Genomic DNA, 27,078 nt, shown 5'->3' on the forward strand with positions numbered 1-27,078 from the left:
TATTCTGAGCTAATTATTCTTCCACATACCTTATGTTGTATAACTCTAATTGGACACTATGTAATCCAGATTGCTGTAATCCTTACTACAGATTGATGGGATAAATATTACAAAATTAAAATCCTTATGTACAATCTGTTGGAAAAAATTACTCAGTTCCATTAGAGGAAATAAAGAGGGAAGATTGAAGAATTATGGTTATGGTCTTCAAACAGCTGAAAAGCAGTCATGTTAAAGAAGGAATAGTTATATTCTTTGTAATTCCAGATGACATCAATTGGTGAGAGTACTTGGAGAAGATATTGGCTCAATGATGATAAGAAAATTAAAGTTTTAAAATAATTCAGATATTTACAAGAAGAGCCCCCTATTAACATCATCCCCTCCCCCCACCCCATTTAGAATTCTATTGCTTTCCACTTCTACTTTGGGCTACTGTACCCTCTCAGCTTTCCTTTCTCCTGATTTTTCAGTGTAATAATCCCAGCATTGAATGAGCCTAAAAACTTATTTTTTTCTTATGTTTTATAGCTGTTAAGTTCAGCTGAAAATTGCATAACTGTTTGAGTTTGCTCCCTAAAAGATTGAGAATAAGGTATGGAAGTACAGAAAAGGGACAGTTAGTCTTGGAACACAAGGTATGAGCAAACATTTCTAAAAGGAGATGATACTTGAAGTTAATCTTGTAAAATGTGTAAGATTAACTTGGTAATGAGAAAAAAGGAAATAGGATTGAAGAGGAAGGAGGACAATATATTGAAAAGCAGATCGATGAGTTTGAATGGTTCTGACTTATTTGGCGTACTGTTAAATAGGCTGTTGAAAGTAGAGTGCTCATAAGGATGGGAATGAATGTTAGGTAAGTTTCAGATTAATAGGAATTTGACCATTATCCTGAATGTGGTGAGAAGTTAGTTACCTGGAGTAACATGTTATACAAATTCTGGCAGCACTGAGAAAAATGATTTGGAGCAGGCAAGAGTGAAGTCAGGGAGAACAGTTAGGAAGTTGATACAGTAGTCCATGCAAGAAAGGATGAGGATCCCAAACAAAACTGTTGTAATGGGCATGGGAGAATGTTCCAGTTCAGAAACTCAGTGTGCTTCTTGGAGAATACGAGGTTTTAACATGAGGAATGTGACTTTCAGAATGAGAGTATTTAATAGCCTTCCTGACTGGGACCTTCTTTCCCTGTGGGCTGCCTTGTTTCTGGACATGATTTAGGTTCCACCCTTCAGATACATTTTGATTTGGAACTGAACCACATGGATATAGAGGTGGACTTGAATTTTGCTGGCATAGATTGTGAAAGTAAGAAAATGGTTCTGGGCTAGCAGTTTGTGGGGTAGCTTCCTAGTTTAGTGAGTGGTTTTCTATTTCTGCAGCGCCTGCAGCAGCTTCCTTGCTTGCCAGTCGCCTGCAGTGATGGAGACTGTATTCCTGCTGGTGGCTGAGTGGTTCTGTGGACGAGGGTTGTTTCTGGGAACTCTGTCATTCTAGAGCCTACCTCTCCATTTTTCTGGTGATTTTGTGACCATGTGATTCTTGTATTAAATCCCTTTTTGCTTAAACTACCTAGAGAGGATTCTGATCTGAGACCAATGTCTCAGTTGGTATTAAAAGTGTTACAGGTAACAGTTCCTCAAGGAATATGGAAGGGTCATTGGTAATCAGTTTATGGCATCTAGTGGTGGAAGTTACTTGTTTTCCCCTGGAATGAATTATCTATTGAAGACAAAGCTTTGGTGGCCTGAATGGTGGTGAATTGGAGACAAAGCGATATAAAGATTATGGGAGGATTGGCTGATGTATAACTCCACTGCAGAGGTTAAGGGAGTGGGCCTCAGCCTGGGGTGATTTTGCCCTTCTAGAGTTATTTGGCAGTGTGTGGAGACATTTTTGGTTGTCGTAACCGGAGGAGGAGGATGCACTGGTATCTAGTGGGTAGAGACTGGGGATGCTACTGTATGGAAGTGCCTCCTCCCTGCCACAAGGGCAGAGAGTTACCTGGATCAAAATGTCTATGGTGCTGCGTTAGAGAAACTCTTAAGGAAAATGGCAGGGTTAGAGTTTTAAAAATCTTGTTTCAGTTTTAAAATTTGAAGTTATGGTTAGAGAACTAGAGTTGTGTGATTGGCTTAAAAGAATCTTTTACATCTTTTAATACCAGGGCTGTCAGCCAAAATCAAGTGCAGAGTCTGACCCAACAAGTTGTTGAACTACAGTGTAGGTTGAACCCACAGTGTAATCAGGTCTCTTAGGTATAAGTTAGTGCCATTGACTGGGAAAGAATGAGAGTCCAAAAGCTGGAACGGTGACACTGAGAGTATTTGGATGACTACAGATATCCTTAACCTATACTTTTTATTGAGCCTCCCTTGCCACCAGAAGCAGTCCCTCTTTTCTCGACTGGTGAGGGTGGACCTGCCTTGCTTAAAGGTGCTCTGGCCTTGCCTTGTAGAGCCATGGCTGTTCCCATTCCCATCCCTAACAACTCATAGCCTCTAGATCTTCCTGTAGCCAGAGCCAGATCTCAACAAGTCCAAAGGGGCCAATTTTAAAATCAAAGACAAATTTTATGCATCAAAGGAATCATAAGAGTTTTACTAATTTATGTAAGCAAAATAATTAGGAAATAGATACAAAATTGGATTTTGAGATTGTTGGACCAAAGAAAGAGGAGTCTAATTGTAGTTTGGACTGAATTTATTAATGTGAGTCCATATTCAAGAGATTTCAGATTTTGTGATTGCTCAAGCACCAAGGACTAACTGGTTCTAAGTGCCTGCTTGTTTGGTTGACTGAAGCCTGGATTCATTAGTGATCAACATTGAATAACGTTGAGATGCCAGAGTCGGGGAGTTAGGAGTCTTGGGTTGAATTTATTATGTGCAGCTGAATTCCTTAATCTCTAATGTGCCCTCTAAGATGGGTGTCCTCTACTACCTTTAAGAAAAACCAGTGTTGAAGGGAATGCCGACATTCTTAAGAAGTGCTGTTGGTGGCTGTCTTCTTTGGCTGTGGTATGAATGTGAGATCCTGCTGTAAAATGCGTCCAGGGGGATCCTGGAATGGTAGAGGCAAGTAACAGCTTAACCATCTGAGGCAAGCTGGGCATGGTTATCATAGTAGACAAATTGATCAAGGGATCCCTAAGACTGACATGGGGGAGGCGAGTCACTTGGGTCCATTAAGGTGCCTTCCTTTGAGGCAGGACTTGAGATAATACCGCAAGTAGGTGCAGTTAATTTTCTTCACAACCTTCTCTAAAGAAAGGGACCTTTCGCCATTTATGAGTGTGACTGTGCATCAGGGAAGGGAAAACACTTAACCTTTCACCTACTATTGGAAACTTAGTTAATGTCAATTCCTAGTGACTCAGGACACCATTGTGTCCCACCAGGCAGAATGGGAGCTCATGGCAATCAGGTATGGAATGGAGCTTTGGCTTGAAACTTTCACAGAGGGCCTGGTAGGTCTGTGGTTTCATCCTGCGGTTTTATCTTATTTCTTCGTGCGTATTTGGAATAAATGTGTTTGACAGCTGGGGGAATTCCCAAATTGGCTTCCATATCTGGATTAAGAGCAATTATGGTAGAAAGAGCCAAGTGTGTCCTCTGGAGCTCTCTCTTACTACCAAGATAGTAAACTAAAAACAGTCTCACAACCTGAGTTCCAGAGATGAGTGCCACATTAAAGACTCAAAAGGTTCAGGGTTGTAAAGCTTCAGGCTGCATTTAAGTCTCTGAGTTTGCCTGTGCAGAAGATAGGTCTTGGAGAATGATGGTGTATTATGAGCTTCTTCCACCACTTGAGTTGTATTTGGTACTTCACATGTGGTTTCTTCACTATAGACAGACCCTGACACTTGGTAATTAACTATCGATGTATCAAATGTGTTAAAAATACACACACACACACACACACACACCACACCCCCCCGCCCCCCCGAAAATATCAGAAATAGCCAACAGCATTAGTGTATTGTCACTATATTGTCTCCATGTATAGGTCAGCTTTTTAGCTTTGTACCATAGTTTAGCCTATAGAGATTTGTTCATTTTACCATCTCAAAGTACATCTATCTGTACGGGTCCCTTTCATTGATGACATCATGCTAACTGATGGGATTTTGAGATAGAAAACTAGTAGGTTCCCTAGACACTTTGTAAAGACCCAGGTAATGGTAGTGCATAAAAATTTTAAGTATCTGACACAATAGGTGAAGTGTCCGAGGTTACTGCATTTTGAAATATGTTGAGATATCCCTTCTGAAGTAGAAGGCAAGCTACTGTATCTTATATTCACTGCTACCAAAAGAAAGCACAATAACTGGTAGGTCTCTTTGGGTTTGGAGTTAGCATATACTACATTTAAGTGTACAGTTATAATCCCTTTACTGAGTAACTCATAAAGCTGCCTTTAGGTTGCTACATGGAGCTTGTTGCAAGCCTTGCCAGGAGAATCATAGTGCACCTGCTCCCCTGATTTTGGAGCTGAGTTATATCCTCTTTGGCAAGCAAATATTCTGCTTTTGAGAAAGGTTACACACTTACTGTTATTTCTGAAAGATAACAAATGCTCAAATATTGGGTACCAGTTACATGACCTATTTATGCAGGGCAAGCCTAGTGGGCAGCATTCCATTATTAAATAGAAGTAGTTTATCTGGGATTAGGCAATATACAGGTACTGAGGGCACATGTATGTTGCACAAGCAAAAGACTCTTACAGCTCTCTCTCTCATACCCTGGCACCTATAGGGAGAGCTCTGTCTTCATGGGTTACAGATGGTTTTGCGTAATGTGTTGGCACTTGTCAGATTAATGCGCAGACTGTGGTAAAAAATACCAGAATATCTATTTTTCTTTTCCTATTTAGAAACAACCCCCCCCCCTTTTTTTTTTTTTAAAGCAGTGTACTTGTAACTTAGCTAAGACTCCCTTTCAGTTGGACGTGGCTGTGTGACTAGGTTTTGGCCAGTAATACATAAATGAAATTTTTCTTCTAGGAATTCTCCTCCAATAATCTACTTGAAACCTGGACATATTATTTGGAGCTCTAACAGATGTATGAAAACATGAGGGCCAAACCCTGTAGATAGTGGAGTGGTAAATCTGAAGAAGCTGGATCCCTGAGCCCATAGCTCTGTCATTAGTTCTGTACTCCTACTTCTAGACTTCTTTTATATGAAATGAAATATACCTCTATCTTGTTTAAACTGCTACTGTTTTCAGTTTTCTGTCCTATGCTGTTGAACCTAATCCTAAGTGGGACACTGAGTGCCTGGATGGGTAAGGTGCCACTCTTTGAGATAAGGAGTGGAGAAGGTACTAGTTTAGTATAAATGATGGACAATCCATTTTGGTCATGATTAATTTTGCTGAGTCTGGGTAAAGGCTCAATAGGGGATTGTAGACGACATTGAGAGCTTAAGAAAGATAGTTTTATCTGGTGGGAGAAGGCAGCATTTGTTTTCAGGAGAATGAAACCCCAGGGAAAACAACCTGTAGTAAAGTATATTTTGACCTGCCTTAGCACTTGTTTAATGCTTTCTGCATTAAAAGAGTTGAGCAGAAAACACAGGGCTTGGATTATTTTCACCTAGTTCTGCTCAAAGGTGAACTTTTAGTTGGGGATAGGGAGTTATAGGTATTAAAGGGTATGAATGTGTGAAGGAGAGAACATTGTAGGTAGAAGACATGTTTAAACTCTTTGGGAAGAAGAAATATGGCATTGTATTTCTCTAAAAGCCTGAATGATTTGCAAAACACAGCACATGTTGCTAGAGATGCTTTAAAATCTAGATATTTTTCTACCTTCTTTATTGACTTAAGTTTAGGGACATGTTGGATGAGTTTTAGGGAGACATTTATGTGTATCATGCCTGGTTGCATTATGCAACAGACAGGAATCTCTTGTTTAAGGAAGATGAACATGATGATCTTTGCAGTAACTTTTCTCCCTAGTTTACAAAAATTCTATTTAAAAATTTTTAGGCAAAGACTAAGTACCTGTCCATAATAATCTTATCTTCAATTAGAGGGATACTTAGAAAACATAGTGAAAGTGATACAGCAAGTCACAGAAGAGTGTTTTTTTTAATTTTGCAATTCTCTTTTTATTCTGAAAGAACTGATGTCATTATAGTTACTACTGACATACTAGTGTTTTAAAGCTGTTTCTATGAAATTTTCATTTGGGAATATTATTTTCTGCTGTACCATCAACAGGAGCTAAATATTCTGTGGTATAATGGTGATGTTTCTATAATATTTTGAAAGGCACACATATACTGCAGACATTTAATAACAAAACCCCCTGCACCAGACACAGCAGAACTCCAGCTGCTTTTCTCCTTCTCCCTTTTACTTCCCCCACCTATGTTCTTCGTGCTCCACTTCTTCTTGCCTCTTTGATTTCTCAGTTTTACACAGTAAGCATGTCTTTCTGATATTCAGTTTGATTTAAGATTGCTTGTTAGATTTAGTACAGTAAATATTAATTATTGTATCTCTCCCTTTGTCCTGGAATGGTTAAGTTTCTTTCAGTAGAATATGAGAAAGGGCCCTAGAACGAGAAGTATTTATTAGGATCATACCCAGATTAAGTCCAGAAAGAGCTTTGTTATTCTACATCATACAAAATGACAATGTTTTGGTCGTAGCCTAGAGTTCTTTGCCAGCAGACAAGTTATTGAGGCTTAAGTTCATTAGTTTAAATGAGTATAGTTTTCCTAGAACTATCAGGGGAAGATTTTTGTCTACCTTTTAGGTTGACAACCATAGATTTATGCCCTCTAGTGGTAAGAAATGTGTGTTTCATGTTTTCTGGTGGTGATGATGCCTAGAATTTTAGAGCACAGGGGACCTAACATCACTTTATAGGTGAGAGACTGAGGCTCAGAGAAGTTAGGGGATTTGCTTAAGGTTATTGGAGATAGAGCTAAGACAGGCCTGAGATTTCCTGATTACCAGTACAGTGTTCTGTGTAAAACAAGTCTCAATGATGTATATGTGTATCTGTGAGGATTTTCTTAGATTAGTTTGAAAATATTTATTGTAGGAAGATATTTAAATTTTGGGTTATTTTGATTCATTCATAATTACTGTTGATGTTTTTAATGTAATGGTGTTTTGAGAAGTCAAAAGGCCCTTGGGCTTAGTAGAATGACTGAGATGGGAAGAGAAATGGAAATAATATTTACCTTTGAGAGGACACAGTAGTTGTCTTTAAGCAGTTGAAGTAGTACTTGTGGGTGAGATTTGAAAGTTTATTTTTAGCTTGTTACATTGAATACAGAAGACATTAATTATTGTATCTCTGTGTTTGTCCTGGAATGGTCAAGTTTCTTTCAGTAGAATAAGAGGAATAAGAGAGACCTAGGGTCCTAGAACTAGAAGTATTTATTAGAGTCATACCTAGACTAAGTTCTGTGTTGAAAGACGAGTTAATTCTGGCAGTTCACACCTATCTGCCCTGCCACAGTACAGCAGCTAAAGATTTCAGGTCAGGCAAGCAGGAAACTTCAAGAACAGAGAACTTTTAAGTGATCACAAAGGTCATTGCAACAAGGATAGAAGATGGAGGATATTGTCCTGGGAAGAGGTTTAAGAGCCGGTTGACATCAAGACACCAGCTGTTGGTTGAGAAGCATTTGAGTACTAGATTTAGGATCACTTGGATTCACATTTGTGGCTTGCCACTTACTATACTGTGTGACTTTGGAAACATTACTTGATACGTAAGGTTATTTCTTTATGTATAAAATGGAGATTGATATTTTTATTTCACAGGTTGTTAGGATTAAATGTGTCATGTATAGTCACTGCACAATTCACGTTGATTGGATCTGGATGGGAGATGACTGACTTGAGCAGAATTAAAACCCTAGTCCTGGGAAGAGTTGGGTTTTGAACAAGTATTTCAACATACATAAGAACTTTCTACTAATTTGGGAAGTAGTGATTTCATTTTTACTTAAACATATTAAAACGGGTTGAACAATTGGGGATAACGTAGAAAGTATTCAAACATTGAATTGAATTGTTACAATTTTGTTTTAATAATCAGATATGAAATATAAAACTCATGAGGAGAATGATAGTTTAGTTTATGTACCCACATTTTTGCTTGCTGTGTTGTGTTCTTACTTCCTGATGCTCACTAGTGCTTTGTTTATTTTAGCTTTTTTATTCTGCGTGAACAACTTCCTTCAGCCAGTCTTTAAAAAGAGTAGGTCTGATAAAGACACATACTTCTAGTTTTTCTTCATCTGAGAATTTCTGGATTTCTCCTTTATTTTTGAAGGATAGTTTTGCTGGAAATAGAATTCATAGTTGACATTTCTTTTTTCCTGCACTTGAAAAGCGGTGGGGAACTTTCTCCTTACTTCCATAGTTTTTGGGTGAGAAATTTGCTATCATTTGAATTGGTGTTATCCTATGAGCAATGTGTTGTTTCTTTTTGTGTCTTTCAAGATTTTTTTTCTTTTTAGTTTTCAGAAGTTTAATAATGATATGTGTCTTGGTATAAAGTTATTAGAGTTTATCCTGTTTGAGGTTCAGTCAACTTCTTGAATTTTTTGGTCCTTTGCCAAATTTGGGAATATTTCAGCCATTATTATCTCTGAATATTTGTTCAGTCCTAGTCTTTCTTCTCTTTCTAGTACTTCCCTGATATAAATATTAGATATTTTGTTATAGTCCCATGGGTTTCTAAGATTCTGATCTTTATATTTTGATTTATTTTTTCACTTGTTCAGATTGGGTAAAATCTATTGATCTGTCCTAAAGTTCACTAATTCTGTGCCATCTCTATTATACTATTGAACCCATACACTAAGATTTTTATTTTGGTTAGTTTATTTTTAGTTTTAGAATTTCTGTTCTTTATATTTTCTATTTTTTCATTTGTTTCCAGAGAATGTGTGATTGATTTTGAATAATTTTTTATGACAGCTGTTTCAAAATCCTTGTCAGATAGTCAACCATCTGATTTATGTCATTGTTGGCATCAGTTGATTGTCTTTCTCATTCAGGTATTATTTTTCCTGGTTCCTGGTATGATGGTTTCTTTTTTCTGTTTTGTTTTTGTTTTTTATTACATCCTGGAAGTCTTGGCCATTAACATAGTCATTCTGTTTAGATTTAGCACATGGACCATGGTCTGTTTTTATGAGCTGTTGTTCCAGTGGCAGTTTAATTTTCAGAGCTTTTGTGGTGCTTTTGTCTTAGTTTATAACCTTCCCCTGGTCCAAGGTGGGGCTGCCTGTTTGGCAGAAGATGCTCCCCAGGTTGGGATGCTTGATGTTTCTTGGTGGGGGAGGAGAATCTCAGGCCCAAAGGAGCTAAACTGTTGAGTTGACATTTTGTCTTTCAATATTTTGAAGATATGACTGTACTGTCTTCCGGCTTGCATTGCTTATCATGAGAATTTTGCTGTCATTCTTATCTTTGTTACCCTGAACATAATGTCTTTTTTTCTCCAGTTATTTTTAAGATGTTCTCTTTATATCTTTTCAGATTAATTTAACTATATGTCCTTTGCAGTTGGTTTCTACTTTTTTTTTTTATGTTCTTGGCATTTGTTGAACTTTTTTGATCATTGGATATATAGGGGTTTTTTTTTTTCAGTCCTTTCTGAGTTTCATTTTAGAGAGTTTCTGTTGTTATAACTTCAAGTTCATTGATCATTTTTTTCTGTAGTGTCTAATTCATTAATTCTATCTCATATATTTGTCATGTCTTTATTCCTGAAAATATGCAACACAGTTACAATAACTTTGAGTGTCCTTATATACTATTTCATCATCTGTGTCAATTTGGGGTCTGTTTCAATCAGTTGATTTTTCTCATTATGCCTCACACTTTTTTTTGCTTCTTTTCATGCCAAGTGGTTTTTGGCTGGATGTTATATTTTTGCGTTCCTACAAATATTCTTGAACTTTGTCCTGGGATGTAATTAAATCACTTGGAACTACCTCGATTTTATTTTTTTCTTTTTACGGCTTGTTTTTCATTTTTTGTTAGGTGGGCGGGCCCACAGCAGCATTTAGTTAAGGGCAGGTTTTTTTGCACTCTACTGAGGCAATACCGTTCTGAATTCTCTGTCTGAAACTCAGGGAGTTCAGGCAGTTTTTTCATTCTTGGCTGCTGCAAACAGACATTCTTCCTAGCCTTGGGTGAGCTCTAGGGATCATTCCGTGTGTCCTTTTCATAGGGTTTATTTCCTGGCCTCATCTGGGGTTTTTCGTATACTCGAGTGCTACTCAGTGCTCAGCTGCAGAGTCAGGGCAGACCCTCTGCAGATCTCTGCACTTCCCTTTTTCTAGCAGTCTCTTTTCTTTGGCACTGTGCTCTGGAGTTCTAACCTCCTTCGTTTTCCTGGACTCCCAACTTTAGTGCTTCAGCTCAGGGTACTGTTGGGCTGTGCTTAGATTCCCCCTTCCTGTCCTGTAGTCTAGAAAATCTCACCGGGAAGTAAGCTGGGGCAGTTATAGTCTGGCTTAATTTTACCTTCTCAGGGTTTATTTACTGTCCTTAACTGCCTAATGTCAGTGTCTAAAAAACCATTGTTTCATATAATCTTGTCTGTTTTTTCAGTTGTCGCTGGTTGGAGGGTAAATTCACTTTCTGTTACTCCCATCTTGGTTGATGTGGAAGTCCCTAAAGTAATGATTTGGACTCTTATGTAGCCAGGGGAGAAATAGTTAATGATTTGGATCACGAGGGTTAGCATGATGAACTTTGATTTTGCAGAGCTTATTTCCATACTTCCAGAAGGTTGATTGTGCTGGAGTGAAAAGAAATAGGAAGCAGGGGGATGATGAGGCTGCTGCTGTCATCGTGGTGAATGGCGATAACAGTTTGAACTGTTAAGAGTAGTTTGTGAAAGGTGCTGGAGTGGAGCACATTTCATTTGATAGATATTTGGAGATGCAGATTTGATAAGCCTTTCTTTTAAAAAATATTGATACAAAAATATACAATTTTTAAAGCATTTCACAGTGCCAGTTTTTCCTTCATTGCCGTTAGAGAAGGGATTTTAATTCAGTAAAAAGATGCAATCTGAAGAACTTCATCAAAATGCTATATCATATATTTAGTTTTAATTTCAATTTGTACTCTTTTCTGTTTTCTTAATCTTGACATTCTCTAAATCACTGGATTTATATATTGTCAATGAATTATGAATTTAATAGAGACTAAACTTGTATGGCTGCTGTTGATTTATTCTTTTTCATGGTATACATTGTTTTCTATGTGTTTTGTTCAATTTTTAAATATATTTTCTTCACTTCTGTAGAAGTCTGTGGACTCTTTGATCAGTTTAACTCTGGAAAAAAATAGTTTGTGTGTTTTAAATGAGCCTTTTGAATAGTAAGAGATTATAGTGGAGCCCTAGCTAGTGTGACTCAGTGGATTGAGTGCTGCCAGCCTGCGAACCAAAGGGTCGCAGGTTCCATTCCCAGTCAGGACACATAGGTTGCAGGCCAGGTCTGCAGTAGGGGGCGTGTGAAGTGCAACCACACATTGATGTTTCTCTCCCTCTCTTTCTCCCCCCTTCCCCTATCTAAAAATAAATAATGAAAATCTTAAAAAAAAAAAAAAAAGATTATACTGGGAACTCAGAAAATCACCTTACATTCTTATCTAAATTTTTGAATAACTGCCAAAAGGCTTGTTTTAGTTGATTAAATACTAAATGTATCAAATATGAAAGCCTTTTGTGGAATGATTTCCTGCATGCTTTCTTTCAGTGAATGAACAGCTTTTATTTTCCTTATCCTTTGAAAATTGGTCTTTACTGGAACAATTAAATCCACTTATTTTGGTGAGCTTTGATTTCTCTGATTGATTATTTTGGCATTGTAACACAAATCTCCTGATGAACAAGAAAACAGCATTTTAAAAAACTGTAATTTGCTAAAAAGCAGATTTTTATAAATCAAGGATGGGACTCTTGGGACCTGCAAGTTGACTATCACCCTCTCTTTTACCTATGAACAGGTAAATTTCTTTGATCAGCTTCTACCCTGTCAAGATAAATAAGTCAGTTATATGTACCTGAAAAATCAGAAGTGCTGATTTTCTAGCATTGTGCTTTTGCTTCAGTCATTCCCCCTAAGGTGATATTCTCAGTAATCTCAAGTATCGTGTTTAGGTCTGACTGTTACTTAGACAAATTGGCACACACTCTCCTTTTGCATGTTGTCATCGTCATCATCAACATTTATACAGTGTTTACCATGTGCCCAGTGCTTGTTGAACACTAAATGTATATTAACTCATATTTTTCAGTCTTAAGAGTAAAGTTTTACATAAGGGAGAAAATGAAGTACAGAGAGGTAATGCAGTTTTCCCAGGGCCACAGAGCACGTAAATGGTGGAACTCAATTAGAAGGCGATTAGTGTAGATCCTGAGTCTATGTTCTTAATCATGTTAAAAATATCATATTGGGATATGTGGGACAAGTTGGAAATATTTAGAGTTGAAAAGGAGAATATCCAGACATTGGGGAAAGGCCTGGGAGAGGTGTGGCGGGGGGAGGGGGGACAAGACTTTTGTAAGCCGTATTCAAATATTTGAAGGACTGTCATGTAGAAATGGGACTGAATTTATAGATCCCAAAAAGGAAGTGTGTGACCACCAGGTAGATAGTATAACAAAATAGATTTTTTTCTCAAGTTTTTCTTTCATGTCAACAAAATCAAATACCTGTTAATATAGAAATATTTATTACTAAATATTTTAGTTCTAGAGCAGCTAAAATGAAACACCACAAATTGGATAGCTTATAACAATTGGATTTGTTTTGTTCGAGAGATTAGAAGACCAATATCCAACTATTGGCAAGGTTGGTTCTTTCTGGAGGGTTTTGAAGGAGTATGTTTTATGCCTCTCTCCTAGCTTTTGGTGGTTGCCTGCAGTCCTTGGCATTCTTTTGACTTGTAGCTGCAGTACTCTAGTCTCTGCTTTTGTCTTAACATGGCATTTTTCCTGTGTGTCTGATTTCTCTCCCAGGGCAGTAGTCATTGGATTAGAGTCCACTCTAATCCAGTATGATTTAATCTTAACCAATTATATCTTTTAAGACCATATTTCTTTTTTTAAAAAAGATTTTATGTATTTATTTTTAGAGAGAGGGGAAGGGAGGGAGAAAAATAGGGAGTGAAACATCAATCGGTTGCTTCTAGAATGTGTCCTAACTAGCAATCCAGGCAAGTGTCCTGACTGGGAATCGAAGCAGCAACCTTTTAATTTTCAGGACAACACCCAACCTATTGAGCCACACCGATCAGGGCTGAAGACCATAGTTTCAAGATTTTATTCTGAGGCTCCAAGTAGACATGAATCTTTGGGGTATACTATTCAAACTAGTACACCTAACAACTAAATACATTTTCTATCTTCTGGGATTTAGAAAGAGCTTAAAATTATTTAAATTAGTCTAAAGATACCTTACTACTTCATGATTAAAAACCAAGGTATACAAAGAGAGAGCCAGAGAAGAGAGAGAAATAATTGTTAGTCTTCTCAATTTTAATTCACATATTATATATTTAGTGCCATTTTGAAATAAAAGAGTTTGATAGATTGATTGTGATAATAACATGGCAAAATTAAAAGTTTCCTGTATCAGTTTCTCAGAAAAATCTTCTATGATAATTACCAAAAGTAGAATAGGCTGCTTGAGATATTGCACATTTGTGTCACAGTGCCTATCCAAACAAACTAGAAGAGTATGTTCAAATATGGAATAAACTATAATGCTACAGGAGGAAAGCATACATTATATATGAGTTATGCCAGGAGTCTTTCATCCTTCCATAGATTATGATAGATTCCATTCTGACAGTAGGTAAAATTTAAAGAAGATGTATTTCTCCCAGATTTCCTTGTCTGGTGGTCAGATTATTTATGCATATAAATACCACTGAGGAAAAAAATTCTATCACTCTAAAAAGCTCCTTACATCTCTTATTCATACCAGTCAATCTCTTTTATTCATACCAGTCAATCATCCTTAGCCCTGGGTAACCACTAACCTGCTTTCTATCACTGTAGAATATATTTTTCTTTTCTGTAATTTCGTATGAATGGAATCCTGTGGTTTATACTTTTTCATATTTGGCTTCTTTTGCTCAGCATAATTACTTTGAAATTTATCCCTGTTGTATATATAAGCAGTTTTTTTCTTTTTAGTGCTGAATAATATTCCATTTTATGGATTTACCACAATTTGTTTCTCCATTTTCCTGTTAATGGCTGTAAATATGTCTTGGTTTTTGATGCTAATACATTGGTGTTTTTTTTTTATTTTAATTTTTATTGCTAGTCTATAGAAATGCAGTCATTTTTATAATGACCCTTTGAGTTTGCTAAACTTATTATTAGTCCTAGTGCCTTTTTTTTAGATTTCTAAGGATTTTTTTATAGGTTGTCTGCACATAAAGGCAATATTACTTCTACTTTTCCCATCCTTATAGCTTTTATGTCATTTTCTTGCTTTATTGCAGTGGTTGGGACTTACAGTACAATGTTGAATAGAAGTAATGATAGTGGACATTCTTTTTATGAATCTTAGTGGGCAAGCATTCAGTTTTTAACTATTATGTATATTGTTAGACATAGATTTTTTATAAATGTTCTTTATCATATTGAGGAAATTTTCTTTGACTTGTATTTTGCTGAGGGTTTTTTTAAAAAATCATGAATAGGTATTGAATTTTATCAAATGCTTTTTCTGCATTTATTGAGACAGTCATGGTTTTCTTCTATTGTTTCTTAATATGATTTATTTATTGATTCTAATGGCAGTGCTGCATTGTCTTAATTTCTGTAGCTATTTATTATACGTCTTTAAGTCAGGTAGTATAAGTTTTTTTCTGCTCAATTTTGATTCTACTCCTTGCAGTTTCTCCAGTATGGGGGTCTAGACTGCGGTTTTGGTTTTTCCTGCAGAAGTGTTCTTGCTCTTTCATTTTCAGCAGCTATTCACAAATTTGCCATTCAGCTTTCCAGTGAATGTGCTGACTATGTTGGAGTTCTCCTCTTCCCATGTGTCCCATTCTCAAGCCATTATCGTTAACTTCTTTCTTACTCTTGTACAGATGCTGATACTTTGCAGATTTTGTTAATGTTAGTTGTTTTCCTTCAATTGCAGTATTTTGGGGATATGTTTTCATCTAGTTTTGTTGTAAATGTTGTCTGTGAATATTTGGTTATACTAGCCTTTTAAAAATGTGATAAAAACAATAAAATTTACCATCTTAAACATTTTTAAGTATATTGTACAGTAGTATTAACAAATATATGAGCACACTGTTTTTCAACAGATTGCTAGAACTCTTTCGTCCATCAGAATTTAATCTTGGTAGTCATTGAACAATTCCCTTTCCCCCACTTCTCCTAGCCCCATGCAACCACCATTCTACTTTCTGTTTCTAAGAGTTTGACTGCTTTACATACTTCATATATGTAGGGTCATGCAATATTTGTCTTTTTGTGACTGACTTACTTTACTTAGCCTAATGTCCTTAAAGTTTATCCAGTTGTAGTGTATGACAGGATTCCTTCATTTCTTCCTCCCTCCCTCCCTTCCTTTCCTCCCTTATCTCTCTCTCTCTTTTGTTTTGTTTTCTTTCTTTTTCTTTCTCTTTCCTTCTTCTTCCCTCCCTCCCTTCTTGCCTTACTTTCTTATTTCCTTCCTGTCTTTTTTAAGGCTGAGTAACATTCCATTTTTATGTATATATCACATTTTCTTTATCCATTCATCTGTTAATGGATGTTTCAGTTGCTTCCACTTCTTGGTTATTGTGAATAATGCTGCAGTGGACATGGATGTGCAAATAATCACTTTGAGATCCTGCTTTCAGTTCTTTTGAATGTATAACCACAGTGGGATTGCTTGATCATATGATATTCCTTTTCTTTTTGGAAGAACCTCCATAGTGTTTTCCACAATTGTTGTGCCATTTTATATTGTAATCATCAGTGTACAGACGTTCCAATTTCTTTGTGTCCTAACACTCGTTATTTTCTGGAATTTGATAATGACCATCTTAACTTGTGTCAGATGATATCTCATTGTGGTTTTGATATTTGCGTTTCCCCAGTGATTAGTGATATTGAGCATCTTTTCATATGCTTGTTGACCATTTGTATGTCTTCTTTGCAGAAATGTTTATTCAAGTCCTTGGGTATTTTTAAATTGGATTATTTGGAGTTTTTGTTATCGTTTTAAGTTGTAGAAGTTCTTTATATGTTTTGGATATTAACCCCTTATCAGATACAGTGGAACCTCCATTCTCAAACTCAATTCATTTCAGAAAACTGTTCGAGAAACAATTTGTTCAAAAACCAAATCTCCTTTGTCACCCGAGAGACATGTGACTGATCATACACTATTAGCATGAAAGGGTTATTGGGTACGGAATTGATACCTGAAGTTTTGTAGAAAATGAGACATTTTTTACGTGAACAACTTGGTCAAGAACCTAATTGTTTGAGAACTGAGGTTTGACTCTATATAGTTTGTAAATATTTTCCCCATTCTGCAGATTGCATTTCATTGTGTTGATTGTTTCCTTTGCTGTGCAGAAGTTTTTATGTTTGATGTAGTCCTATTTGTCTGTTTTTGCTTTCGTTGGCCTTTTTTTTTTTTTTTTTTTGGTGTCATGTTTGATAAATCATCTGCAAGCCTGATATCAAGGAACTTAATGCCTGTGTTTTCTTCTAGGGGTTTTATGGTTTCAGGTCTCATGTTCAGGCATTTAATTTACTTTGAGTTGATTTTGGGATATGGTAAGACAATGGTCCGATTTCATTCTTTTGCATTTGGCTGTCCAGTTTTGCCAACAACATTTATTATAGAGACTGTCCTTTCCTCATTGTATATTCTTGACTCTTTTGTTGTAAATTAATTGACCATATATTCGTAGGTTTATTTCTAAGTTCTTTGTCTTCTCTACTTATCTGTGAGTCTGTTTTTTAGGTCAATACCGTACTGTTTTAATTACTATCGCTTTGTAATATAGTTTGAAATCAGGGCACATCATACCTCTAGCTTTGTTGTTCTTTTTCAAGATTACTTTGGGTATTTTGGCTCTTTTGGGGGTCCATACAAATTTTAGGATTGTTCTCTTTTTGTGAAAAGTACCATTGGAATTTTGATAGAGATCACATTAAATCTGCATGTTGCTTTGGGTAGTAGGGACATTTTAACAATATTAGTTCTTCAAATCCATGTATATAGATTATCTTTCCATTCATTTGTGTCTTCTTTAATGTCTTATATTTTTCAGGGTACAGGTCTTCTACTTCCTTGGTTAAATTTATCCCTAGGTATTTTATTCTTTTTGATGTAATTATTTTCTTAATCTCTCTTGGATAGTTTGTTATTAGTGCATAGAAACATAAAAAGGTTTTTTTAGATGCAACTCCACTTATATGTATATGTGAACTTTTTAAAATTTGTCAATTACAGTTGACATTCAGTATTATTTTATTTTAGTTTCAAGTGTATAGCATAGTGGTTAGACATTTATATAATTTATGAAATGATCTCCCCGATGACCATACCTAATTGTTACAATATTATTGACTATATTCCCAAAGCCATAATTTACATCTCCATGATTATTTTGTAACTACAAATTTGTACTTCTTTTTTTTTTAATCCTCACCTGAGGATATGTTTATTGATTTTAGAGAGAGAGGAAGGGGAAGAGAGAGAGACAGGCAGGCAGGCAGGCAGGCAGACAGACAGACAGACATTGATTGGTTGCCTCCTGTATCCATGCCCCGATAGGTATGGATATAGCCTATGGATATACCTAACTTAGCTCTGTGCCCTGACTGGGACTCAGACCCACAACCTTTTGGTGTACGGGACGACACTCCAACCAATTGGGCCACCTGGCCAGGGCCAATTTGTACTTCTTAAAAATCTTGACCTTTTTCACCCAGCTTCCCTACCCCCTTCCATTTGGTAACTATCAGTTTGTTCTCTGTATCTATGAATCGCTTTCTCTTTGAAACATAACAGATTTTTGTAAATATTATGTCCCACAGCTTTACTGAAAATATTGATTAGTTCCAACAGTTTTTTGGTGGAGTCTGTATTTGCAGATTACATGATATTTGGATTCTCAAAAGCTTACATTTCTCATCATTGGGCTTAAATGATGCTACTGTTATGTCAAATTAGAAATAAGAATTATCTCTGCTCCAAAATGTGGATTTTTTTTAGTTTCTCTATCTCTGATTTCAATAGACTTATGACCTGATTTCTAAACAATATTGTTTTCTTTCCTAATCTTTACTCTGTCATTATACTGTGCCTGCATCTGCCCTTGTATTTGCATTCCAAAAAACTAAATTCAAGTTCTAAATATTCTTATAACAAGTTTTATCCTTCTCTCCCTAACACAAGCCTCACGTATTGTCATTGTTGAATAAAATGAATTATGTAATAGTCTTTTTGCCAGACTGTTGGATTTGTGCTCATACCATTCAGCCTGGTTTTCCAGACCACAAAAACATGTATATTATACTAAAACTCCAGTCTCATCATTACTTTCTGTGGCATTTCATTCTATTTTTTGATAGTTCTCATTCTCAGAATGTTCTTTATATTAACTCAAAAATACGTCCTCTGAATTATATCGTTGGCTGTAGTCTGCTCCATGCTATCTTCTTCTATATAATAGCTCTTCAGGTATTTGTAGAAAGTTTTCATATATGCTTCTTATTTTTCTTTTTAAGTTTTTGTACATCTCTTTGAAAAAAAACATAATTGTTTCCAGACTCCTTACCAGTTTGAAAGTGCTTCTTACAGTGTATTCTAGTTTGGACTCTTTAGTGACAAGGAATACAGACCCATTCTAGCTTAAGAGGGAGAAATAGCGTAAGAAGATTGATGACAGACACTATAATGCTGCTAGAGTTTACTGGAGGTGGAACCTAGACAGCTATTTAGCCTTTTTCGTAAGGAATCTCTGCTTTTTTCTACACATCTGTATTCTTAACCTGTTTCTACTTGCAAGTCTTGGCCTAGAATTTCTGCTGTTTCTAGCTTTAGTTTTTACACATGACCCCTCTATGATTGCCTGAGCTTTGTCTGTATCATAGGAAGTCTTTATACATCTTTTTGGCTGCTTTATTCAGTCTCTCTCTCTCTCTTTTTTTTCTTAATTCAAAATTCCCTAGCCTGGAAAATCGATTTGTCTAGGATACTTTTTACAGCCAGATCACTCAGGTTTTAAGTTGTTTGCCAGTTTATAGCTGCTCTTACCCACCTTGTAGTCCCATTCATTTATTCAAGAAGCTTGCTATTAAGTATCTAATATACACCAGGAATTATTCTAAGTGCCCGGGTGGGATGCATCAGTAAACAAAGCAGGCCAAAAATTACTGTTCTCATTCTAGTGAAGTGAGACAGAGAAATAACAGTAACTGTAATAATCAAATAAGTGATTTAGCAATCTGTCTCTGGCAGGTGTGAGGGCTGAGCATAGCTGCTGCTTTTTCTTGAACTGTGGGCTGTGCCATTTTTGTTAGGGGGCTTGTGGGCAGATGGATACCTTAAAACAAGTCTGGTGTAGATAACCTCTCAACTATTTGTTTAGATAAGCACATCATAGAAAAATAGTAATTTAATTATGTATTAGAGTAGCATTTCCTAACGTTCAGAGCCTGTATTTAAACAAGCAGTATGTGCATGGGTGGACAAAAGTAGGTTTACAGTTGTAATACAAATACTGAATAAATAATACAGTAATGCAAAAATAAACTTTAATGTATTCACAACTGTAAACCTACTTTTGCCCATCCTGTTATATACTTGGTACTTCTGTACTGTAGCCACACATAAAAGGCAGTTTAATAATGTTTGTCAGTTGGTATGGTCATCAAATACCAAGCATCCTGTTTAGTGTAGAGCAGAGTACTTAACTGTATTATATTTCTTCACCTAATAACCCCCTACTTATTCTTCGGTTCTTTCACAGATACACTTCTTCCTCATAGCTACTGGCAACTCGACACCCATATCATACTAGTTAGCAACCCCAGAGAACACTGACTCTTCCGGAGTCATTGGCAAAGGCTAGAACAGTCACTTTGCCAGGGGGTACTGGATGGCTGGATCATCCTAGGTCAGTTGCTAATCCTAGTGACTGGCCTGGATAGCTTGGCAGCCTGAGCAGCACCCAAGGGAAAGTGGGTTACCAAACATAAAGGAGGGAAAAGTGTGCCTGACCATGCCAGTATTTCCTCACCCTTTCTAAATTTGTTTGGGGCAGCTTGTCTAGCATAGATACTTTTTTCAAAGAAAGCCATTTCCAGATGTTCTGGTATTCTGCTGAGGATCCTACCTTTTTATATATTAATTCCATTTGGTCATCATATTTACTGATTTTTATGATGGAGTGGGAGAGTAGGAGCTAAAAAAAACATGAAGGAGCTACTAACTGCTTCCTCCTCTTTCCAAGTTAGCTGCATACAGAGCAGTGCATAATCAATTTTGCCTGCCTAGCACCTCCCCTTTCTAGGAAGTGGTCCCTTTTCTTCTGAGGAATTTCTCCCTCCCCCTATCCATACCTACCCCATTTGATATGTATGCAGATAAAAGCCGACTTCACAGCCATGCTGATTGACATGGCTTGCTTCACCTCGACGTAAGGATCAGTCCGCAGGTGTACAGACACCTGAGTCTAGAACAGTCTTCCCTCACTGTTGCTTGTTCCTCGTGTAAAAAGTCATCTCAGAATTTTTAAATACAACCAGTGCTACCTTAAAAGTAGTTATCAGGTAAAATATATAAACGTGGGAAATGTTTAAACATTCAGAATAAATGCTTACAAATCAAGGAACTATTCAGAAAATATTTGTTTACTTTTTATAGGGTACTTTCATAAGCTCCTCAGAAGTTGTTAGCTACAGCAATTTACGTAGTTGGAAACCAAGTTATTGTAGCTCTATCCACATTTTACTTATAGTGAAATATCATTTTACCATTTTTATTTTCGCTTTTTTCCTAATCTAATAACCACTTTCAAATAACATTATCTAATGAAAATCTTACCAACATAAATCATATTTCTGTGTGTAGTTATAAATGTTATCAGAATTTCAAATTAGACTTTCATGTTTTTGAAACATTGCATATTATTATGAAATCAGTAAATAATACATTGCTTCCGGAGAAGTTAAGCTTCTGCCAAAAAGGATCGTCTCGTATCAAATTTGCAATGATTAAAATAAGTGATATTTTAAAATAAACAATTTTTGGTAGGGATGTAATGAAAATGCCAGTGTCATTCTTATACACAGAATGTAAAAAGAAATTTGTTAAATATCTTTTTGGTGTGCCCTTCGGCTTTGTCTGAGTCTTTAAAATTTTCATACTCTTTGACCCAGTCGTTGTATATCTAAGATTTTTTTTTCTGGGGAAAAGTGAGATGAGGATTAAGATTTATATAGAAAGATGCTTTTGTAGCTTTACTTATAATAGTGAGAAACTAGTAAATGTACATATAACAGCAAAGGCCCAATGTAGAATATTAAGCGATAAACCAATATATAAAGCTAGGATTAGTATGATCTCCATTCTATAGAAAAAGTACATGTGTACAAAAGTACTCCTAGGACAAACTAATCCAAAATGCTAATAGTAATTGTCTTCAGGTGTGGGATTGTGGGTGATTTCTTCTTTCGATTTTTACATACTTGAAAAAAAATTGTGTTAACATTTTTGTAATTAGCAAAAATTAATATTAAAATATTTATTGAGCCGAAAGTACATTATGTATGACTTCCAGAGTTGAATAAACAACTGATTAAATATAATGAAATAAATAACATGCATTTACCTCTGTTTTAACAGATAGGGAGATGTAAGCTTAAAACAATTCCTGTCAATATTAATTAATTTATTAAACATTTAACTAGTATGAACTAAGTGCCAGGCATTCAGTATGCTAGGGGGTACAACAATTGTACTGAAAGAAAGAAAAAGCTTGCTGTCATTTCTTTTAGAAAGCTTTTCATGGTCTTCTGCACTATGCTAGATTAGATTCCCTTCTATCATTGTGCTTACTTTGATATACTGAAGTTACCAGTTCATGTGTCTGTTCTCCTGATAGACCATGAGTTCCTTGAGAATGGGGGCCATGTCTTTTTCATTTGTGTATCTGCAATACCTAGCAATTTTTTGAGTTAGCTCTGCTTAGGATGTCAGAAGTGGTTATGCTTGAAGTGGATTTTGAAAAACGAGTATGTGTGATAAATCACTTTTAGTTTAGTTTACTTGATGAAATTCTTCATTCCCCTTTATAATCCTTCATCCTCGTATATATGAGGAGTTGCTATACTGCAGCAATTGTTACATTTAATTGAGAATGCTTTTAATTTGCTTTTTTCAAATGTGACCTCAGTTTTAGAACATCATAGTGAATTTGTCAGTAAAATGAATTTAAGTTTCTATTTATCTTTCAGAGGTAAACATTTGGCCATAAAGTGATTGAATTCTAGGTGAGGGGAAAGTGGGGAGTTGAATTAATAGAGATGAGGGTGAGGGATGACAGTGGATTATTTAAAAAAATATTAACAGAGGGGGTGGGAAAATATATATTAACAAATCGAATCAGATGTTACAGGCTTCCTTAGGTTAGATGTACATACAAGCAGAATGCTGTTGCTTTCACTTCAGAGCAACCTGGGACACAATGTAGAATATGCAAGCACATGAAACTCTTTAAAAAGTATAGTGAAAAGCAATTTAGTTCTAACATGTACTTTCCATACCCAAATTACTCACAGATTACATCCCCAATGTTCAAGTTAAAGTCAATCCATTCTTTAGTATCACAGGATAATTTTATAACAATAATGATACAGACAAGTGGTTTTCAACCAGGGGCAGTTTTGCCCCACCAGAGGACATTTGGCAATGTCTGGAGATATTTTTGATTGTAATAACTTAGTGGTGGTAGTAGGGTGCTTACTAGCATTTAGTGGGTTGAGGCTAAGGATGCTGTTGAACATCCTACAATGCACAGGACAGGGGCTTCCCCCCACTTCCCCCTAAACACACAACAAAATATTATCTGGCCCAACATGTCAGTAGTGCTCATGTTGAGAAACCCTGCCTGGACAATGGTCAAGTTCCTAGGCCATGATAAAAATCTTTTATTTTACCCATAACAGAGTTTATAACCCATAACTGTAGCTTAGTGCTAACACTGCCGTTTCATTTGTCACTTAAAAATACTCTGTCTCCCTAGAAAAGTTCTTTTTAAAGTTTCAGCTTGAGATACTGAGAAGATGGCTTTCCTTATTGGGAACAAAGGCAGTTATTCCCATCGTATGGTAGAGACTCTAGATTTCAGTGTTTCCATCTATTTTTCTTAGCTTTTCATATGTGTGAATCTTGAGATTCTGTTGGATAGGGATTGTGTGTCATTTCAGTATTGTGTTTAGAAGGTAAATATTTTTATGTCCTTTAGAATCTTGAAAATGTTTAATCAGTGTATCAATTTATTCAGCAAATATTCATTTAGAAATATGTATTAATATAATGAGTGTTCAGATTTTATGGTACCCATTTACTTTGATTTTATTAATAGGGTCAGGAGCAGGTCTGGGGAAAATAATCCAGAGATTTCCACAGAAGGACTGGGATGATACACCTTTCCCACAGGGAATTGAATTGGTAAGTTGATGCTGCATTATTGTACTTTTATAATGATACTTTTCTTCTTATATTACATTTATAATTATGTTTATGATACAGTTACTATTAAGTAATTTGATGATTTAACTGTGACATGTTACAAGAAATAATTTCTCTCCTCTAGTCCCCTAGTAAGGTAACCTTTGAATATATTCATTATGGAATACCTGTTTTGCTCTTTTTCCCATTTAAACTTCTCTTATATTAAAGATGAAATTGATGATCTTTATGTTTTTGGAAGATTAAAAATTCCTTTGACTCTGTAGTCAAAATGTTAGCCTAGTAGCTTTAGTGATAGTGTATCACTAAATACATATTTATTTTATTTTTTTCTGAAAATTTCAAGATTATTGCTTTGGTGAAAACTAAGCAAAACACAGACAAAAAAGAGAAAGGTTGGTTTAATGATGACCAGTTATGTTGAGTTCACAAATCTGAATTCTTTCTTTTTATCTGTAGGATCCTTAAGTTGCTTTATAGTAGTGCAATTCAACCGCTTCAGTTTTGTCAGCCATTTTAAAGGAACGAGCGGCTGAGCACGGCTTGCATTGGCCATGGTGTTCTGTGTGGTGGCATCACAGTGGTTAAAGGAGCGACTGGGGTCACTAAAGCGTTTTGTAATAGGACTATGCCGTTTGGTTCTCAAACATAATGGAGTGTATGTATATGTGTGTGTATATATGTATTTATGCTGTGTGTGTGCATACACGCACATACAAACTTATGAGAAGTGTCCTTCAAAGCAGTTTGTTGAGAGAGCATTTGGTATAATGTGACGACGGTGCAGTGTGCAGGCTCTGGAGGAGACAGCGTGTGTTGAAATCCCAGCTGTGTGGTGTGGCTTTTGACAAGTTAACTTCTTTGAGCAGCAGAATCCTCGTTTATAAAATGTGGATAATGATTGTATTACTCTCATAGGGTTTTTGTAAAGATGAAATGGGTTTAAAAATACACATAAAATGCTTAGAACATAAAGTAAGTGCTTGTTAAATGAGATAGCTGGTTTTTTATTACTGTTGTTCTTGCTGTTTGTGCAACATCTTGCAGCACCTGCCCCAAAAGAGGAATTATTCATTCTCTTGTTAGCATAGATCAGAAGTACCAATTAGGAGTAAAACTGATGTTGACAATTGTGAACTTATTCCCTGTAGCTAATGACTGTCCATTTCTGCTTCGCTGAGGATAAAAGATACGTCACTGAATACCTAATTTTGATGATTATAATCCTGCTGTGTAAAGAAGGTTGTGTATTCTGTAGACTCACCTAAAGGGTAAATCTTGAATTTTGGTATTAAAAATGGGGAAAGAGTGTGAGGATCTAAGAAAATAACTTTTTGGAGAGCCCCTTGTATTCCTTTTTTTCCCTCCCCTAAATGCCAACAAATATAACTTACCTTCCTAAGTTTCAAGGACAATTGACATTGTTGGGACAGAGAGCTATCATGATTTGGCACTATTTAGCTATGACTGACAAAGGATGACATTTCTGTGTTTTGAAAGTCAAGGGAATAGATTGTGTGTTTCTCTAGTAGGGAGGGAGAGGCACTTACTGATTTTACTGTTTAGTAAATATTCTTTTCTTTGTATGACAGATACTCCTGTGTTCAAGTGCTGTCAGTTGTCTCTCCAATAACAAGTAGTCTGTCACATATTGCTGTTTGGTGGAAGGAAGGTGCTAATAGATAGAATTTATCCTTACCTGAGATTTTCCTAGATGATTTCTTGATTGATTCTTAGCAAAGCATTTCAAGACTTTCGGGGGGTGGATTATTATTTAGTAGTAAAGGGTAATGAGGACCAAATATGTGGTGACGAAGATGATTTGACTTTGGGTGGTGGGCACACAATGCCGTATACAGATCATGAATCATAGAAGTGTACACTTGAAACCTACATGATCTTATTAACCAATATCATCTCAATAAATATAATTGAAAAAGAATCTTTCATCTGCTGGATTACGTTAGGAATTTCTTTTTCCTTTTTCTACGATTGATAACAGTTCCTATCCTCTAATGTCTGTTGTGCTGTGTCAAGTACAAAATTAATTTAACATCTGTCAAAGTCCATTGACAAATATAACAGAATAAATAACTTAATTTTTTTCATTGTCTATTGCTTTGGGCTATACTTCATGTACTAGAGACATACAACTGTTCTGCATATGAACAGCAATAACTTGAATAACTGTGAAATACTGTAAAATCTAGAGTAACTTCTGTAGCTTTAAGACCAGAGATAGGCCTAATAAAATCTTAGTCTAATTAGAGATGACCTGGCTCAGTCCCTAAGTGGTTTGTTGATTCCAGGGTAGTAGTGATGCTTTTCTGATGATTTACAGAAGAAAAAATCTTGTCCCTTCCAGGATAGTAGAACAACTTTTAGTACACAACAATAAGGTTAATATTTTACAGTTGTATAGGATTGATAGATTATGATGAATTTACATAAATTAGATGATACATGGTAGTATATCTAATTTACAGATTAGAAATTTAAGGATTAGTAAATTTAAACACTTTCATTAGGGTCTGACAGGTAAGGTACAGCAGAGAGCTAGGATTCAAACCCAGGTTTTTTGACTCTTAAGTGTCAGCCAAGATCTGAGAGTATTCTGAGAGTGCTGCCTTAAGCTGTGTTTAGCATTTGCATTTTACTGTAAATACAGGATAGAAAACAGGGTTCTATGATTTGGAAGAACTGAAGTTTAGAAATGTTAAAAGAATGCTGTGTTATTAGATGGAAACTAACTCTACTTATTTTATCTGAAGACAGCTTAGGTTCAGAGCATAATAGTATATTGAAATTATTTTCAATTCTCACCTTCCTCCCAGACAGCATAAATTTGATGTTTAAATTCTAAATGAAAGATAATTGTGTTCAGTCTGAAGACTACACTTTATGACTAGAAGGAGAGGATTTTAGACTTTCATTCCCTAAAAAGTCAAATCCCAAATTTAATTTAGAGGATGCTGAATTTATTCTTTTAGTTTTTATGTAAAGAATTTGTCTTTTTCTTCTGTTGGAAAGTGCTGAACTTTAATTTGGATGGATTTTAAAAATAAAAATATGAAAATAAGCTAAACCGAACATAATGACTACTTTTCCAATTCTGGGATATTTTTATCTTTTTCTTGTGTTTTTTAAGCATATGAGGAAACCACAGACAGTTATATAAATAAAGTTTCAGTTAATTTTAGTGACAGTATTTCAAAGAAAGTTTAAGAATTGTTTTGCAGAGGCATTCTATGGCTAACAGTCTATTTTGGATCATGGGAACAAATGTTTTTATTGGTTGGGCTTTGGACCTCAGAAAAAAAGTATTGTTTTGGCATTAG

At 35.8% G+C, this 27,078-nt stretch overlaps 1 protein-coding gene across 2 annotated transcripts in view; it reads left to right on the forward strand.

Moving 5' to 3' along the window:
* The window catches only part of SBF2 (SET binding factor 2), a 402,149-nt gene that overhangs the window by 35,239 nt on the left and 339,832 nt on the right, over nucleotides 1–27,078 (forward strand). For both annotated transcript variants that reach the window (XM_054582870.1, XM_054582860.1), the window contains exon 2: nucleotides 23,634–23,719. In XM_054582870.1, coding sequence (XP_054438845.1) covers nucleotides 23,634–23,719 — 86 coding nt within the window. The remainder of the gene's footprint in view (nucleotides 1–23,633; nucleotides 23,720–27,078) is intronic.

Source organism: Pteronotus mesoamericanus, unplaced genomic scaffold (assembly GCF_021234165.1).
Source record: "Pteronotus mesoamericanus isolate MK-2021 breed Mesoamerican mustached bat unplaced genomic scaffold, CSHL_Meso_final contig_1189, whole genome shotgun sequence".
Taxonomy (NCBI): Eukaryota; Metazoa; Chordata; class Mammalia; order Chiroptera; family Mormoopidae; genus Pteronotus; species Pteronotus mesoamericanus.